This window comes from Larus michahellis, chromosome Z, assembly GCF_964199755.1.
Source record: "Larus michahellis chromosome Z, bLarMic1.1, whole genome shotgun sequence".
Taxonomy (NCBI): Eukaryota; Metazoa; Chordata; class Aves; order Charadriiformes; family Laridae; genus Larus; species Larus michahellis.
The window spans coordinates 80,888,832-80,905,540 of NC_133930.1; the positions used below are offsets into that span (position 1 = coordinate 80,888,832).

The 16,709-nt window shown below is 42.7% G+C and overlaps 1 protein-coding gene across 2 annotated transcripts in view; it reads right to left on the reverse strand.

The window, feature by feature from the left end:
- EDIL3 (EGF like repeats and discoidin domains 3) overlaps nt 1-16,322 on the reverse strand; it is a 268,965-nt gene extending 252,643 nt beyond the window's left edge. The window contains exon 1 of one of the 2 annotated variants that reach the window (XM_074569401.1): nt 15,903-16,322. In XM_074569401.1, coding sequence (XP_074425502.1) covers nt 15,903-15,954 — 52 coding nt within the window. In that variant the 5' untranslated portion in view covers nt 15,955-16,322. The remainder of the gene's footprint in view (nt 1-15,902) is intronic. The other variant, XM_074569400.1, reaches the window with a different exon arrangement.
- Between the last annotated feature and the right edge of the window lie 387 nt (nt 16,323-16,709).

The following is a 16,709-nucleotide window of genomic DNA, read 5'->3' on the forward strand; positions in this document are numbered from 1 at the left end:
GCCCAGCTTATTCGACCGACGTGTCTTTATTTTTCAAATAAAAGAAACATTTCATACCAAAGTAAGAGAAACATTTCTCATGATCAAAGGTCAGTAATCAAGAATGTTTAATTTATGCATATTTTCATTTCTCCTTTTCTGCAGATTGCCATATACTGATCAGTTGTGTTTACATACCGCTTTTATTAATAAACTAATGCAGGGTATATTCATTTTACTGGCTAATTTGCTTGAAACTAATTTCTTGAGGCAGAGCCCAGTGAACTGAAGAGCCTATAGTTTTTGTGAAAAATATAATAGCACTTCCCATTAGTTTTAAAGATCAGCTGCTTTATTATACAAAATACCTAATTTCTTACCTCAGCCAAGAAACAGGGAGGTTTTAAATTAGATAATTAATTATTAGAAAATGTCTGTTCTTCCCCCAGAGTGTAACCAAAATGAATCACCAATTCAGTTCATTTTAATTTCTTCCCTTAGCACTCATATCAGCAGAGTTGTTAAACTCTTTGCATGATCACTGAATCTTAAATCTATAAATCTCATCATTTTAGCAGGAGGTTTTCATCTGAGTTCTCTTGTGCCAAATCCAGATTGCATTTTAAAATGCAGACTCATAACATCATTCCAATATGCTTGAAAGGTGTGGTTTTCTGTCACAATCTGGAAATTGGACATTTCTATTATTGCCATCTCGAGGAGGAAAATGTTCAAGAAGAAACTCTATGTATTAGTACCCATTTTTTCCATTTGTATTTCATAAACAAACATAAAAGGAAGTTAATAACAGAAGTAAATCTTTGTTTTGGGATTCTTACTGCCAGCCCACAACTGAAAGACTATAAAGTGAAAACTGCAAAACAAAACAAAAAAACCCTGAACATTGATAAATGCAGCTTGTTTAATGTTGCTTAGTCTACTTTATTAATGATAAGCAACAATTACAAAGTAAACGAGCAAACAAAACCAAAAAAACACCAGATGTACCCTATAGGTTTTAAGATTTTATTTTTGCTAGCATCTACATAAAATACAATCCTATTCCTTACATTGAAAGGCAAGAAAAAAAAAAAACAAAACACTATTCTGCAGATGGCTAAATTGAACAACACTCTCAATCTCACACAGCTACTCAAAATGGGGCTTACAAGGGACACAAGTCATAGAATCGTTTTGCTTGGGAGAGACCTTTAAGATCATCAAGTCCAACCACTAACTTAGCATTGCCAAGTCCACTACTAAACCATGTGTCTCAGCATTACATCTACATGTCTTGTAAATACCTCCAGCGATGGTGACTCAACCAGTTTCCTGGGCAGCCTGTTCCAATGCTTAATAACCCCTTCGGTGAAGAAATTTTTCCTAATATCCAATCTAAACTTACCCTGGTGCAACTTGAGGTCATTTGCTCTCATTCTATCGCTTGTTACCTGGGAGAAGAGACCAACACCCCCTTCGCTACAACCTTCTTTCAGGTAGTTGTAGAGAGGGATAAGGTCTCCCCTCAGCCTCCATTTCTCCACGCTGAACACCCCCAGACCCCTCAGCCACTCCTCATAACACTTGTGCTCTACATCCCTCACTAACTTTCCAGCCACATTTCCCCAATCCTCACACTCCCACCCCCAGTAAAGGTCATATTTACAAAGATCACTATCACTCTCCTGCCATGCACTGCTGTGAGGGATCTGTCTCCACCTCCTTGAAAGCCTTTCCTGCAGGCAGTGGGGGCTGCTCTTGTGCCCCTGAAGATGCCCCCTTGCCTGCTGACACAGCCCTGGTCCCATAGGTCCTTCTGTTTGCAGGGCAGGGGCTCTAGTCCCTAACAACACGGTGGTCTCCCTGACCTCACCCCCACTTATCCAGGTCTTTCCTGAAACTGGGAGTCCAAAAACGAAACACCCATGCCCTCACAGTGACTCTCCCTGCCCAGGGTGGGACTTTGCATTTGTCCCTTTTTACGACTCCTCTTGTCTCATTTCCCCCACTGTGGCCTCTCTCAGTTGCACACCTGCCCTTGAGAGCATCCTCTGGTCACTGTGGTTTAGTGTCACCTGCACACATGATGGACGAGGACTGTTACCTCCTCCAGGCCACTGACAAAGATGCCAAACAAGAGATGTCCCAGTCAAACCCCAGCAGTGCCCCTCTTGTTACCAAGCTCCAGGCTGATATGACCCATCTACCACAGCCCTCTGAGTCCCATCATCCTACCAGTCTTTTTATCTCCCTCACTGTCCATCCATACAAACAACCATGGCCTACCTTGGATGTGAGAACAGCAACTGTCAAGAAACCCTAGCTCTAGCCCAGGTACATGAAACTCACCGCTCTCTCCTCATCCACAAACTGGTCATTTCTTCTCAGAAGACCACCAGGTGGGTCAGGTGTGATTTAACCCCAGTAGATCCATGCTGACAGCTCCCTATCACCTTCTCCTCCTTCTCCCCAGAAACAGGTTCCACAGTTATACCAGGGACTGAAGCAAGGCTGACCGGGACAATTTCCCAGATCATCCTTACTGTCTTTTTTGGAAAACAGATGCAACATTCACTTTTCTTTAGTCACTGGGGACCTCCCCAGATCTCCATGACCTCCCAGAGGTTATATATGTCTCGCCATGCAAGCTCCTAGCACCCTCAGGTGCAGTCCATCCTGTCCCATTAGCCCATAGTGAGGTTGCCGCCAGTCACCCCAATTTGATGTTCACCTGCTGCTGGCTCTTTCTCTCCTTGACCTGTGTCTCCAAGCATAGAGATCTGACAGGACTGGCTTGGTAGGACTGAGGAAATGGCAGTGTTTAGTTCCTCTGCCTTCTGTGTCTGTGATCTGTACCAGATCACCCACCCCACTAAGCAACAACCCCACATTTTCGTTTGCAGGCCACCCCGCCAGTATCGCTAGCCACAGGCTTTCTGCAGCATCCCAAACCCAAGCACCCAAGGCAAGGTGTCAGGTCAGCAGACTCTGTTCCCTGCAGAGGAGTCTCCATTAGCTAACACCCTCCTTTTTTTCCTTTGATTGGTCACTTGGTCGGTACCTGTAACAGCAGTATCTGAGGTGGAGAGGAGGGCTGAGATGTGATAACAGAAGTGACAAGCTTCAAGCTTTTCCCATCATGGAAGTTTCTATCCACAGCTCATTGGGAGGTGGTCCTCTAGATTTCCTTCCTCCTTTGCAGTGCAGGACTCGAGCTGTTGGCTTTGTGGGGTCTTTGCAAGACTCTGTCAGTCTCTTGTTTGTCCTCTCTGATGTCGCACAGCACACTCTGGCAGGCAAGGCCATCGCTGTCCCCACCCTGGGCATCTCCACAGCCTGAGGCTGGGGCAGCAGCATCCTCCCTCAGTACCTTTCAAGGTTTATGATCTTCTGGGGCAGTTGGTGCCATGCCCGTGCCAGAGGCAGTCTCGTTTGGCATATAAACATAAATGAACCATGTTCTCCCATGATTAAGTGGCCACCTAAAACACCTACATTTGAAAGATGGCGGTGTTTATTTCAGGTACACATAGTGTTACTCAACTGGCTTATTGTAAAAAGATGATTTCACCACTTAGTATTAAAAAACTTGATAGGTATTTTATATAATTGCTGGCAAGCAACCCAGATTAAAGGCCCCAGATCAGACCATAAAGGGACTTGCAGTCATTAAGGCACAAATACACCTAATGCAGTGCTGGCAGTTTTTGCCTGAGAGACAGGAGTCCAAATCTGAAAATGTAATATAACAACCCAAAATTTCAGAAAGGTTTTAGCTCGTTATCTAATGAGCTGTACTGCAGCTCTTTCCCAAAGGTTCTGTGAAACCTTAAAATCCTAAACTATGTTTACAATAATAAAAAAACGCACATTTGATTTGAAGATTTAATTACTCGGTTTGGACATGAAGTGACAGCTTGCAATGCAGATTATAGTTTTGGCAAAGCTGCAGGCATTGATCTAGCGGAAGCTCTGGTGTAAAGTTATTCTGCTGTATTCACAAGAGGTGTCTTTGCATTATTGAAACCAAGAGAAGCCACAAAAATCCATATTCTTGAAACAATTAAATGTGAAGAGCAACCTACTTTCAGCATCAAATTTGAATTAACACCTACCAGGGCACTCGGCCTTTGAATGACCAACTGAAAAATCAAAAATCCGTGAGTTCGAGTCAGTTCAACATTGCAAATGGAAAAAAAAGAGAAGAAAAAAGGATAAACTAATAGTCTGGAGAAAAGAAGCAATGGGTTAAGGTGTTAAGGTACAATATAAATCCTAAACATAAAAAAAGGCTTTCAAATAACGTTGTGTTTGACACAGTGAAGCCTTTTGTCTGTGTTTCCTGCCCTGAGTCCACTGCAGTTGCAGCTGACTCTAGTCCTTCGCCATTACGGCTTGTAACACTGCTAATTTTCAGAACTATTAGAAAGCTTTCAATTTACGAGGGGAGTTCCAGGAAAAGAGAAAAACTCCATGTAAAACTTTCATGCAAAGGAAGAAAGCAGGATCTCATAGAAACCTCAAGCTTGAAGAGACAAAAATTACAGGTAAACAGAAGAGAATTACACCTCTGCCCACAAAAAACAAAACAAAACAAAACCGAATAAAAAAAACCCAACCCAAACCACACAAAGAAACAAACAAAAAAAGATAAAAAACACAACCAAACCCAAAAACCAACCTCTTCTTTATTCTTCCAGACAACAGTACATGTACTCTAAAAATTCAAGGTAGGTAGTGATAAACAAACTAGGTCACTACATAGACGCCAAGGATACATATAGTCATTTATAATGCAGGAAAACGCTCCCAGAAAATTTTTTGAGAGCCTGGGATAGTTGTACTGAGTGCAGAAGCCTGTTTTATCTACAAACATCACCATAACTCTTCACTTTTTGGTGAACACCACAGAACATATCTACGATATAAAGATCTGTCCTGTGTTGGCACTTACATATATGTTAGAAAAAGCCAAAAAACCACCACAAAATTTGCACACTAGTACAGTAAAGCCTCATTGACCCCAGCTGATACATCCCTTTTACAATTCATGCCACTGCCGTTTACAAACAGACTACCCATGAGCCCTGACAGGATCACGTGGTGGCACATCTATGCTGCTCCAAGAACACCACTGGTAACACACCACAAATTCCATACAGATACAATTTTTTCCAAATCCTCACTTCCACCAGGAAAATAAGGGATCTACTATGCCTTAAAGAGGGTCAAGACTAAACAGTCTCCCTTTCCACCCAGACAACAATAGGAAGAACATGGCACAGACCTGACCCAACTCTTTGCTCAGCCACCGGTAGAGTGATGTCCATCTGCGGCCTTCAGGCTGCTCCCCAAAGCCCAAACTCTGGGCAAAGCCTATGCGAACAAAGAGCTGAGGCAATACAGAGTTATTCCACTGCTCAGGGAGGGTATGATCCAAAAGAAGTTAGTATTTTATTTTTAAACTACATCAACTTAGAAGAAGCACCTTCCATAAAGCCAATTTCAGCAGATATACACTACAGCTTGTAATCTACTAGAACAGTAATTTTATGTCTTTTATGCTGTTCTCTTTCAAAGAACAGATGTAATATGTCTAAAATCTTCAGTAATTTTACTGCTGTATCTTAACAGGAAAATGGGGCAGAACAAAACTATACCCTTTCTGAAGCTGCTTTTTCTACAGAAAATCTGTTCTGAGATCCTGTATTAAAGGCTTTTAAAAATTATTCCAACTGTTACAAAATACATATACCACGCTGTAAACAGGCTGGGCATTCGCAATTTGAATTTTAAAAGCTTCTAACATCTCATTTTGAAAATGGAAAAGAAATGAGAATCTCTTGCATATACAGTAATAAAGTGAGAACACTGAATAACATTAACTGAGAGTTCTCCTGAAACAGCAATTCCAGATGATTACCTGTTTGCGAGATCCCTGCAACTCTTTGGGTAAATATTACCAGTATGCTAACACTTCTCACACACACAATTAAATGTATATGCTATCAGCTGAAATGCTTCCAATGCAGGAGCTTACACTACTCAAGAGCTAACATCACAGCCTTCAGCAGACAAAAGTGATCAAATCTCATCATTTCTCTTAAAGGTAGAAGCCTTTCTATGTGATGTATTGACCTTTGTTTTCAGACTTCAGGGATGCTCTTTGTATCATCTGGAAGGTACATACTCTTCAAGAAGAAAGGGGGTGAAAAAGAAACAAAACAAAGAAACCTTGATGTGAGACAAGAGACAAAAGATTGCTATGAAAGATGCTAGCACAAGACATCATGATTATCTGCCAGACTGGAACATTTATAGGGTGAAAGAGTAGCTTCCTGAATCTCCAAAAGCATAAAAGAAGAAAACTTCTTCTATTTCTTGTTACGATTTTTCAGCTCTGAAAACAGTGCTGCACTAGAGAAAAAACCCAGTTCAGAAAACTGATTATAATTGAATTGGATAGACATTTATTTCAGTGAAGGTGGAGTAATTTTGAGATATTCATTCTTTCTTCCTCTGCCTTAAAAGGAATTTTTTTAGTTGGGATTTAAAACTCTGTTCAGATTTTTCTACAAGTATAATGCCATAACCACAATTCATTACTGGGAAAGAAACCAATGAACCTATTTTTAATTGTTTTCTACAGGAAATAAAAAAAAAAATATCAAAACCTCTCTATCAAAACAACAATCAAGCAGCAGACTAATTGGTCAAAATTACTCAATTACTTGTCTCACACCCTATGAAGAGACATAGCTCCCATAGGGCTGGTGTGTGAAGCTGGTCTAGAGGCACAGTGCCACTTCGGAAGGTCACAACACTTCTTCATCAGGTTGTTTACTTACTGAAAGATGCAGCTTTGTCCAGCTGAATGCAGATACCAGATTCAGTAAAGCACATATACACATCAAGTCCTTGTGAAACAAATAACTGAAAAAAAAATTATATTAACATTTTGAAGAGTTTTTTCTTTTTCCTTACGAAGTAACTGAAGCATATAGTGATTTTACTCACTCATTTTGGCTTCTTCTTTCTTCGTGCACAGCCTTCAGGTCTGAATGGAGGAGCCAGGGCCACCTCTACTCACCAGTAGTTTTAAAGCAGTTTACTTGCTTAGAAATAAGCCAGGGCAGAATTTCTAAGGCAGGCAGCTCCTCCTGCTCCACTAAGAGCCATGGGAAGCTCCTGAGCCTCACCTGCTTTGCATGGCCAAGAAGCGATCTTTATCCATAAGATAAATATTTGTCACAAAATAATTAGGGAAGAAAAATATTGTAATCTTTCCGTATCAAAATAACCTATCAGGACAGTTTAATCAACACTTGATTCGTCCCAAGATGGTGAGGCAACATGCAGATACTCAAGACTGGGAGATGGCAGGAGAAATGCTCCTCTGCCTACAGACACGCCAAGGCAATGCAGACAGCTCTGTGCCACTCGCTCCTCCCTCCTTCTTCCCATTTCCCTTCCTTGCACCAGCGCTGGGGCTTGCCTGGTCCCACCCTAAGTTATCCCAAGATAAACTGCCGGAAAACTAGCATGGCATAGAAATGGATTTTTGTATTGCTCTGCAGAAGACCAGCATCATTGTTGTAATGATGGAAAAGCCAGTGACAAAGAGCAATTAGATGGGGATGGGCTTGGCCATACTGTCAAATCTCACATGGCAGAGCTGCTCGTCTCAGCTGATGTCCAGTAGTAACAAACTACGGAGACTTAGTTTCCTACAGACCAGACCCTTGTTTCACCCCGCCAGTGGCCAGGAGTCTGTGACCCACAGATCAGAGCTGCACCTATTGCTATTCCATTTTCATTCATACTCAGTGAGCATTTTAAATGCATATTAGCACATAATTATCCAACTATACTGAAAGATACTGAGTCATACTGGAGTAATTGCTCTTGCTGTGTAAAGCAATATAGATGTATCTTAATATTAAGCCGTTATATATAGTCTCCAGCTGATTTCAGGGCTCTTACTCGGAGTGTTGCTTTGATTTTTTTCCCCAACAGGTTTCACGAAAGAAGGGATACACCTCTGAGACTGCATTACCAATGTAGTCTCATTGCTTCATGTCTGAAGCAATGTAGTCTGACATTGCTTCAATTACCTTTTTTGGTTGATCTTGGTTGTCCGCTATGACTTTACTAAGGGGCTGAACCACAAGACCCACATTTGGAGAATAGTGGTAAATTTATGTGCAAGTGTGCAACGGTACACAATACAACATTCTTAGAGAAGTTTCTAAAAGAAAACATGCACCTTAACAATGACACCAGGTTAAAGAGAAGCCTGGTGAAGAAAGTCAAGAGGTTACAATAGGATGAGCTTGATCACACACAGGAAAATGAAAGCCATTATTAAAAAGATTGATCTTTATCTTGAAGGACTACCTATAAATGATGCATCATTTTATATGAGGTCAGAGGTAAGCCATAAAAAAGACATCAAAGAAATTAGACAAAAGCTTCATTAAAGATAGATGGGATGTACCATAGAAGAGACCTACTAGGTCATTTTAGCTGCATCCCATGACAACAGCACTTAATTTCCCCATCCACACTGTACACTATTCATAGTATTAATCGAATCTTCCCTTAAAATTGCTCAAATAAATGGACATTCAGTGGTTTTAAAATAGTTCTGGAATACTGTCTGAAAGAAATCAGCTACTAGTTCCTCATTTTTAACCTAGAAAAGCTCTTGTAACGCAATCCCGTGCAATTCCTCACACAAGTAAGGAATCTGACAAGTTACATAGCAAGTAATATTTTCTCCATCTCTGTTTCAAAAGCCCAAGCTGCAAAGGGTGTGAGTTAAAAGGAAAAAAAAAAAAAAAAAAGTCTGTTTCAGAGCCCAGGCCACTGTCTGCAAACGTAAAACTTAACTAGAAAAACAAAAAACTGCCAAAGAGATTAAAGCAGTATGGCCTATGGGACTGTAATAGAGAATAATCAGAGAGGAAGCCTGGATTAAAGGGGCTGGTTTTGTGCAATGATATCCAGCAGCGATAGAGGCTGTCATACATGAGGGAGAGACGGAATGAAAGATGTAAATGTTAAAAATATAATAATCTTTTGTTTTCTATTTTTCACACTCACACATGGCATACATAAGTCTTATCCAAAAGTGTTTCCTATATTGTCTGTTGTCGCTTCACTATTGTAAAAACCTAAGACATGAGTAATCAGATGGCAGAAATTACTGTTATTTACACACTGCTGTCACAGCTCTCCATAATTATGGAGGCTGACACAGCATCTCGACAATGATAGGAAAAAAGCAGTTTTTGTAGAAATTTTCTCAGCCTCTCTACATATAAGCATGGCAAATAAAATTACTGCCGCTAAAAACTGGCAAAACAATCATCTCTTTTAAGTTTTGTTTGGTTTTTTTTTTGTCTCTGTCAAAAAGTTACTATTGTGTGAATACTCAAAGACACCAAAAAAAAAGCCCTTTGTCTAAACTGTAGCTTACAGGGCAGGGGGGTTGGCACTAGATGATCTTTAAGGTCCCTTCCAACCCAAACCATTCTGTTATTCTGTGTGTGATTCTGTGATTTATCCTACAGTAGGGCCACAACCTGGCTATGCACAAATGCCTTGTGCTGTTTAAAACTGAAAACAATTAAGGAAAAAAATGAGTTGCAACGAGAACGGGACAGGAAGGAGTAAAGAAGATTATTTGCAAAACACTGAAGAGGTTCTGCCCTGTATTAAAATAAAAAAAAATCGAAACTCTCAGATTCAAATCCATAGTCTGAACCACGTAACAGTCAATCCGAACCCATGCTGTTGGTGCCCCACGTGGGTAAACTAAACACCGGAGTAGGACAAGGAAGACTGATTACTGGTGGAACTCATATGTACAGAACTGCGATGTCCTGATAAAGTATTTTTGGTTGGCGAATTTCTCAATAGTTTTAATCAAGACTCATCTCTTGATGCAGACACTGCATGCTGGACAGGTTACACCTCCAGATCTGCCCTGCTCTCCCATGGACCAGCTGGGAGGAGAGGACACAGGGAACACCTACACCAAACCTCCCACCTCCTCCAGTGGAGGCCCTGGCTCCCCTCCCCCTTCCCTGTGGCCTCCAAAGTCACACATGATCCATGAAACTGAAGCAGTTGCACGTCCTTCACTAACACCTTCAGTTTCCCACAGGGATGCACAAAGCTCCTGCCTGGGCTCCATGCAAGGAGAACAGATCTTCTTGCTTCTGCTGATCCATCTGCTGCTCCTCCCTGCTGTCATCTGCATACTTGAGGTTACTGCTTTAAATATTGTGGTTAAAATCCTAACTCCTAAAACCAAAAATTTGATGCTCTGCTGCCACAAGTGGTATAGTTAAGATACTCCAGGATTCTCCATTTGAATGGCAGAGGCGAATCAGTACTTTCTTCCATTTTTTCAAACAACTTCACCAAACTCTTATAGTCATAAAAAGCCTTTGCTACAAGTGGCCCCTTATTAAAAAGTTGGGGTGGGGTTGAGTGTGGAACACTATTGGGAGTCTCAAAAAACCAGCCTTAATCATTCATTGGTTTTGTTGAATATAACAAATTTTGACTTGAAATAGGGAGCTCTGCATCCTGAGTTCATAGTAAGATGAAGTCTTGTCTAACATTATTCAAACTTTTAAGAAATAGACTTATGTGGCACATAAGTGAATGTAATTCCTCTGTACACTATCTATCTAAAGTGTGGATATACCCACAATACAGTATATATGCATAAAGCCACTATATAAAATGTAAAATTAAGTTGTTTCTATGTGTGTTTCATATGATAATGCATTCACTCACACACCACATACTGTAATTGTTATCTAGATTAGCTAGACATTTTATTAGATAATCACGGTCTGTTTCGTTTCTCAGCTTTTAAAACTTAAAATAGAAGAACACCCCCACTGTGATGAAAGGTAACACAGCTTGCTGATTAAAGAGAAAAAAAACCCACACAAACGAATGAACAGAAAAACCCTGTAAGTATATTCCCACAACAGCAAGACTGAGATTTGATAAAATCCAAAACCATGAAAAGACATGCATAAAATTCTGCATCTCCAAATTTCTGGGACACTTCAGCTGCTAGCTCAGCCCCTGCTTTCAGTAACATCCAGCATCCAGGTCCGCGACTGCAGTTACTGGTTTTGAACAGGTCCACACTCTGGTCCCGCAATACGAATGGCACAAAAGCTGTTTTACCCGCTACACACCATATTATTAGAAAATTAGCCATACCCTGCTGTCACACTGGGCAGCTCTCCCTCTAAGATTTGCCCAGTCTTTAAATTTAAACTTGAAGTCTCTCTTAAAGAAGGAAACCTAGACCCACTGTCACTTATTCCTCAGGCTGATGTAAGACACTGAATTTAGGCTGATGTTGGCTTTCCCCCTACTTCCTCCTTTCACTCCCTTCACATGGAAAATGAATGTAGGTCCTCCAATCTGAGACAACATCTTCTGGGGTTTTCATGTATTCAAATGTAAAGGTTCTAACAACCCTTTTTTGGTTTGGTATCTCTTAACTCATCTTTTATTTTCTAGTGTATCATCTGACCAAGAAAAATTAAACTCATATTTTCACTGTGAACTTGTTTTGAAAGTTGAAATAAATTAATACCGTTTTGATTTTCAACCCATACTCTGTCAAACCCGGGCTTCAAGTATGCTACAAAGAAGCCCAATATCATTTGTAATTCAATGCTGATCATCCTCTTAAGTTTTCAGAAATAATCCTGCCTCTGTGGCTTACATAAGTTCGAAATATGTACAAACCTAAAAAAAATGGAAAACGGTAACATGCTAACCCCTATGTGACTCACAATAAATTTGAGAATAACATAGACTTATTTCTGACTCGTAGTTTCTTAAACACCACTCCTCCAGTTATCTTTACTTCTGTTGAAGGGATATCGGGCTCTGAGTTTGTTACTGGTGCTGTACGGACATGTGCTGTACAAACAGCTAATTCAAGGCATAAAAATCAACCTCTTAATAAAAAGTGTCAGTCTTTTGAAATAACTTCCAAAGTGGATCACTTCTTTGATTTTTCAACTGGATGGTCATTGGAAAAATACAGAGGAGGGAAGATAAGACAGTGCCCCTTTTCACTACGCTACCATTGATACACAAGCTTGTATGAAGTATACCCTTTGAAAAAAGACATAAAGGATAAAGGATAAAGACATAAAGGGCAGAGAAAGAGGAAGCTGGACACTTAAAACACCCAACTAATACCACCAGGGCTATTAATTCCAGTTACAACAATGCATGGCTTGACATAAAATTCTGTCCTGGGCTGACCAGACACGTACCGGATGCAATAGTATATCTGCTATATGCTTTCTGGAGGCTATATGAGCAGTCATGGAAAATCAATTTGAATACAAATGTAATTTGTTAAAAGAACAGTGAAAATCATTATGCAGGGTCACACTGTCAGCAGTTTGTACAGAAGCAGATGCCGTCCAAAGATGCAAAGGCGTTTGATAAAACAGAAGAATCTTGGTCTGTAAAAGTGCCTGTGATCTTTCCACTCTTTCTGTGTAGTTATATGAGAACAAAGCTACAGTTTACCTCTCTTGTTTCTCAGCACTTTCACTCCTTGCAGCTCATTCCAGCTGCAGAAAGAGGCTTTATAGGAACTTCTAAGCCTCAGAGAGAGTGAAGGTTCCCACTGTAACGGAGAAAAAGCAACATCTTTGAAACAGTTCCTTGAGAGTCCCAAAATATTTATCTCAGGCTCACAGGACGCAGTCATAAAATAAAGAACTGGATTTGCCCAGTTTTGGCAAATGATACATAAAAACAGGAACAAGCTAAGTGAAAAAGCATGACACAATTTAAGGATCAGTTCACAATAAAGACAACTCAAATGGTAAGTCTTCAGAAGATCGTGTTGCAAAGACATTTAACATATTGACGTAGAATACACCGATTTGCTATGCATTTACAGTACCATTACCATAGCTGATCAGCTTATCCTATTCCATGAGGCAAATCTGGGAACTAGAACAGCCACTGTTTTTAAACTATGTTTTCCTGCTGTTTGATCCCAGTCTTCACTGACTGTTCTGAAAGGCATTGGCTTATTTGTTCCTAATAATATACACAGTGGGACTCAGGAACCTGTATTACTATAGATGAGATGCATTATATTTCTTCCACCTGAAATAATCTCCTGTAGTCTCTGTAGTCACTCGTGTAGTTGCTGTCTGTCCGCTACATGGTAGAACATCAGATGATTGGCTCGTGTTCAAATTTGACCAAGAAAGAGCAACAACAGCAAATGTAAAACCTTACAGCTGTTTTGAAATATGTATAAAAGGGCATTCCTTATTAAAAATGCACCTGCATCTTTCTTGCAAAGTAGGAGGTAGAAGTCACTGCACCCTTGAAGCCTAGTTTGAACATACACATGCATATAAACACATCTCTGAAGATCATACTCCAGTTGCAGTGCATGAGATTGCAAATTTAGCAGACTGACCACAAAAAAGAAAATTCCAGTCTTCCATTGGGATGACTTTTGCATCATCATCATCATGTCTCTCACTTTCAATCTTTCTCCCCCTTCTTTGTCCCCTTTAAAGAAAAAAAAAGGAAAAAAGAAAAAAAAATACTTGCTGATATACTATGCTAGTGTTCCAAATGCAAAAAGCAAAAGAGGTTTTTAAGATACGATGAATAAAGAGGATTTTGACCTCCATCATTACTTTTCAGAGCTCCAATAAAAAAGCAATTGGTGTATTTCTTTAGCAGTAGACTTGAAACACAGGTCACTAGTGAAAACTATATGACTAAACTTTGATCGGCAGTTGAAATTTACTCCAAAAGAAGATAGGGAAGAACTGCTCACTGCACAGATGACAGTACCACAGGTTTTCATTATACTCCAATATGCAAATGGACTAATCAGTAAGTAATGTTCAAACAATGCAAAAAAAGTTTTGTACTGTTCAAAACCTACTCTCTAAAGAGTTTCAATTACTTACAGTGCTTACAGTCATCATAAGGATGAGAGGATCTATTAAAAGTAAACGTTATGACAGTGAGCAAAATTAACCCAGTATATCAGACCTGTCAAGCAGCATTTTATTCTGTTTCAGCATAAAAAAAGACTCTGTATAATTTTCTTCTGTTTCGTTTTGAAAGCCAAGGACAAACCTTTAACTGAGTAATTACAGTGTAAGCAATCACAGAGCAAATAGGTTTTTTTCCTTCCTATTTCACTTCTACTAGTAAATCTGTGAAGTTCTCTCGGTTCTGAAGTTACCTAAAACACGGCAAGACCATACATTTAAATGAAAAAAATGTTTCAGACGTGAACTATGAGAAGTCCTACAGAAGTCCAATGGAAAGTATTTATGACAAGTCCGGGCTTTGTGGCAGATACAGCATCTTTTGCTTAAAAGACTCTGGGCATAAACTGCAGGTACAAGGACATATTGCATAAGCTATCACATGCTCTCTGCAACTGTGTGAATGTTATTGGATTTTGAGAATCCACCGTGCTGAATAATTTAAGAGCTAATAAAATATTCAATTTTACTGATACATCGGTTTCATTTTAAAATTTAAAAAAAAAAAAAAGTGAATAATGACGGGAACAGGTCTAAAAGTCAATGGAACAATTCCGTTACTCATTAGGATAACAGTTGTTCTACTAAGCTTCGGGAAGATACAACTAGGACTATTAAAAGGTCTCCAGCCCCGAGATTCCCCTCATCCCGGCAACCACAGGGAGGCACAGAAAGAGCTCCCCCGGCTGCTCTGCGTCTTGTGGGGGGGGAGGGGGGACAAGGCAGCCCCCAGGCGGGACGGGCCCCCCCTCCCACGGAGAATTTCGTGCTGTGGGGCGAGGGGGTGGTGGCGGTGTCCGGGGCACCCACGGCGGTCCCGGGGGCTGAGCTCCTTACCCGACGGCGCTGCGGGGGTCTCGGCGGGGAGCGCCGGGGGGGCACCGGGAGCGTCCGGGACGGGACGGGACGGACGGCAGGTGAACTCCCACGGCGCCTGGTGCCTTCCCCCCGGGCAGCCCGGCCACCCCCGGCCCCTTCGCCCTCACAGGAGCTGCTGCTGTGGAACCCGTCCTCCCCCACCGCAACCTCACGACGATGAGCTCCGACAACTTTTTTAACGCGAGGAGGGAAAACCCATCTAGCCTGCACTAAAAAATTGTTCTAAATAATAATAAAGAGAACTCTAAGAGCTCTAAAGTGATTTTTTCTGGGGTAGGATTGGGTTTGGTTCTTTTTTGTTTGTTTTTTTTTTTTTTCCTTGTTTTTTTTTTTTTGGGAGGGGGTGTGGGGGGGGATGATACAGAGAAGGCACCGTTGGTGTCTTAGATGAAGATGCCCTAGTTAGAGGGAGGCAGGAGAAGGGTCGCTGTTCACTGCTGCCGAGATGCTAAAGCCCCCGAACGTGTTTGCAAACTGTTCCGTGGTTTGCTGGATCTCCGGCTCAGAGCTCACAGCCTTCAAATTAGAATGAAGACCTGTGATGGGGTGGGGGGGTGGGGGGAAGAGGAAGGGAAAACAGATCTGGACAGCTCTGCGGATATTATTAAATCTTCCCAACCGCTCATCTGGATTACATTTAAGCCCTCACGGCATTTGTTTCCCCCTCTAATTAAGCGTAGTTTCAAAACAGAACATGTCTGAGGATGGATCTTTCGTCGGCTTCTATTTTAAATGTGGAGATAAGTATTTTTTTTTTTTTATTAAAAAAAAAAAAAAATAGAAGGCAAGCCCAGACGGAGGCATCCGGCTGAGAGCCGCCCGCCGGGCGCGCCTCCCCGCTCCCCCGCACACTTCGGCTCCGACTTTGCGAGAGCTCCCGACCCCCGTCCCTGCCGCTCCCCGTGGCTCCCCGCGGTGTCACCCCCCGCCCTGTCCCCTTCCCCTCACCTCGGGCGAGGCTCCCGCAGAGCACCAGCCAAGCCACCACCGCGCGGCTCATCGTCCTCTCCTCCCGCGGCCGCGCCGCCTCTGCCGAAGGATGGAGGCGGCGGCGGCGCCTCCGCCCGGCGAGGCGAAGGGATGCGAGGGGATGCGACGCGATGCGATGCGATGGAGGTCCCTCCCGGCTCGGCTCGGCTCGGCTCGGCTCGGCTCCGGCCCCCGCTGCCGCCGCCCTACCAGCGCCGAGGATGCTGCCCCGCCGCCCGTCCGCTCTGCGCGCCCGCCAGGTGCCGCCGCGCCTCCAGCATGGCCCGGCCGGCCGCCTCCGTCCCGCCGCCTCCTCCTCCTCCTCCTCCTCCTCCTTCTTCTGCTCCTTCGGGGGGGAGGAGGCGGCGGCGGCGGGCGGTGCTGCCCGGCACACCCCGGCACCTGCTCCGCCCCCCCCGGGCCGCTGCGGCGGTGGTGTGAAATGAAGTTGCAGCGCCCGAGCCGGGAGGGATGGAGGGCAGGGAGGCGAGGAACTGGCTTTTGGCGGAGTTGGTCACCCCAAAAAGCCGGCTCCGTGCCCCTCGAGTACCGTTGGTCTCGGGAGCCGGCTCAGGGCTGCGCCCTTGGCGACCCTGTTCCGCGACAGATTAGCGTGTCGTGGTTTAGTCGTCGGCCCCGTGGGGAGCTGCCCTCCTGTGCTGGGGGGAGTGGGAGGCAGGCCGGCACGGCTCACAGAGGTAGTTTTACCCTCCGCAAACTTTTGTCTTGTAGGTGTCGCCTGAGCCCTGCTCTTTGCTGTGTGCTGCTTCAGCTGCCGACTTAAAA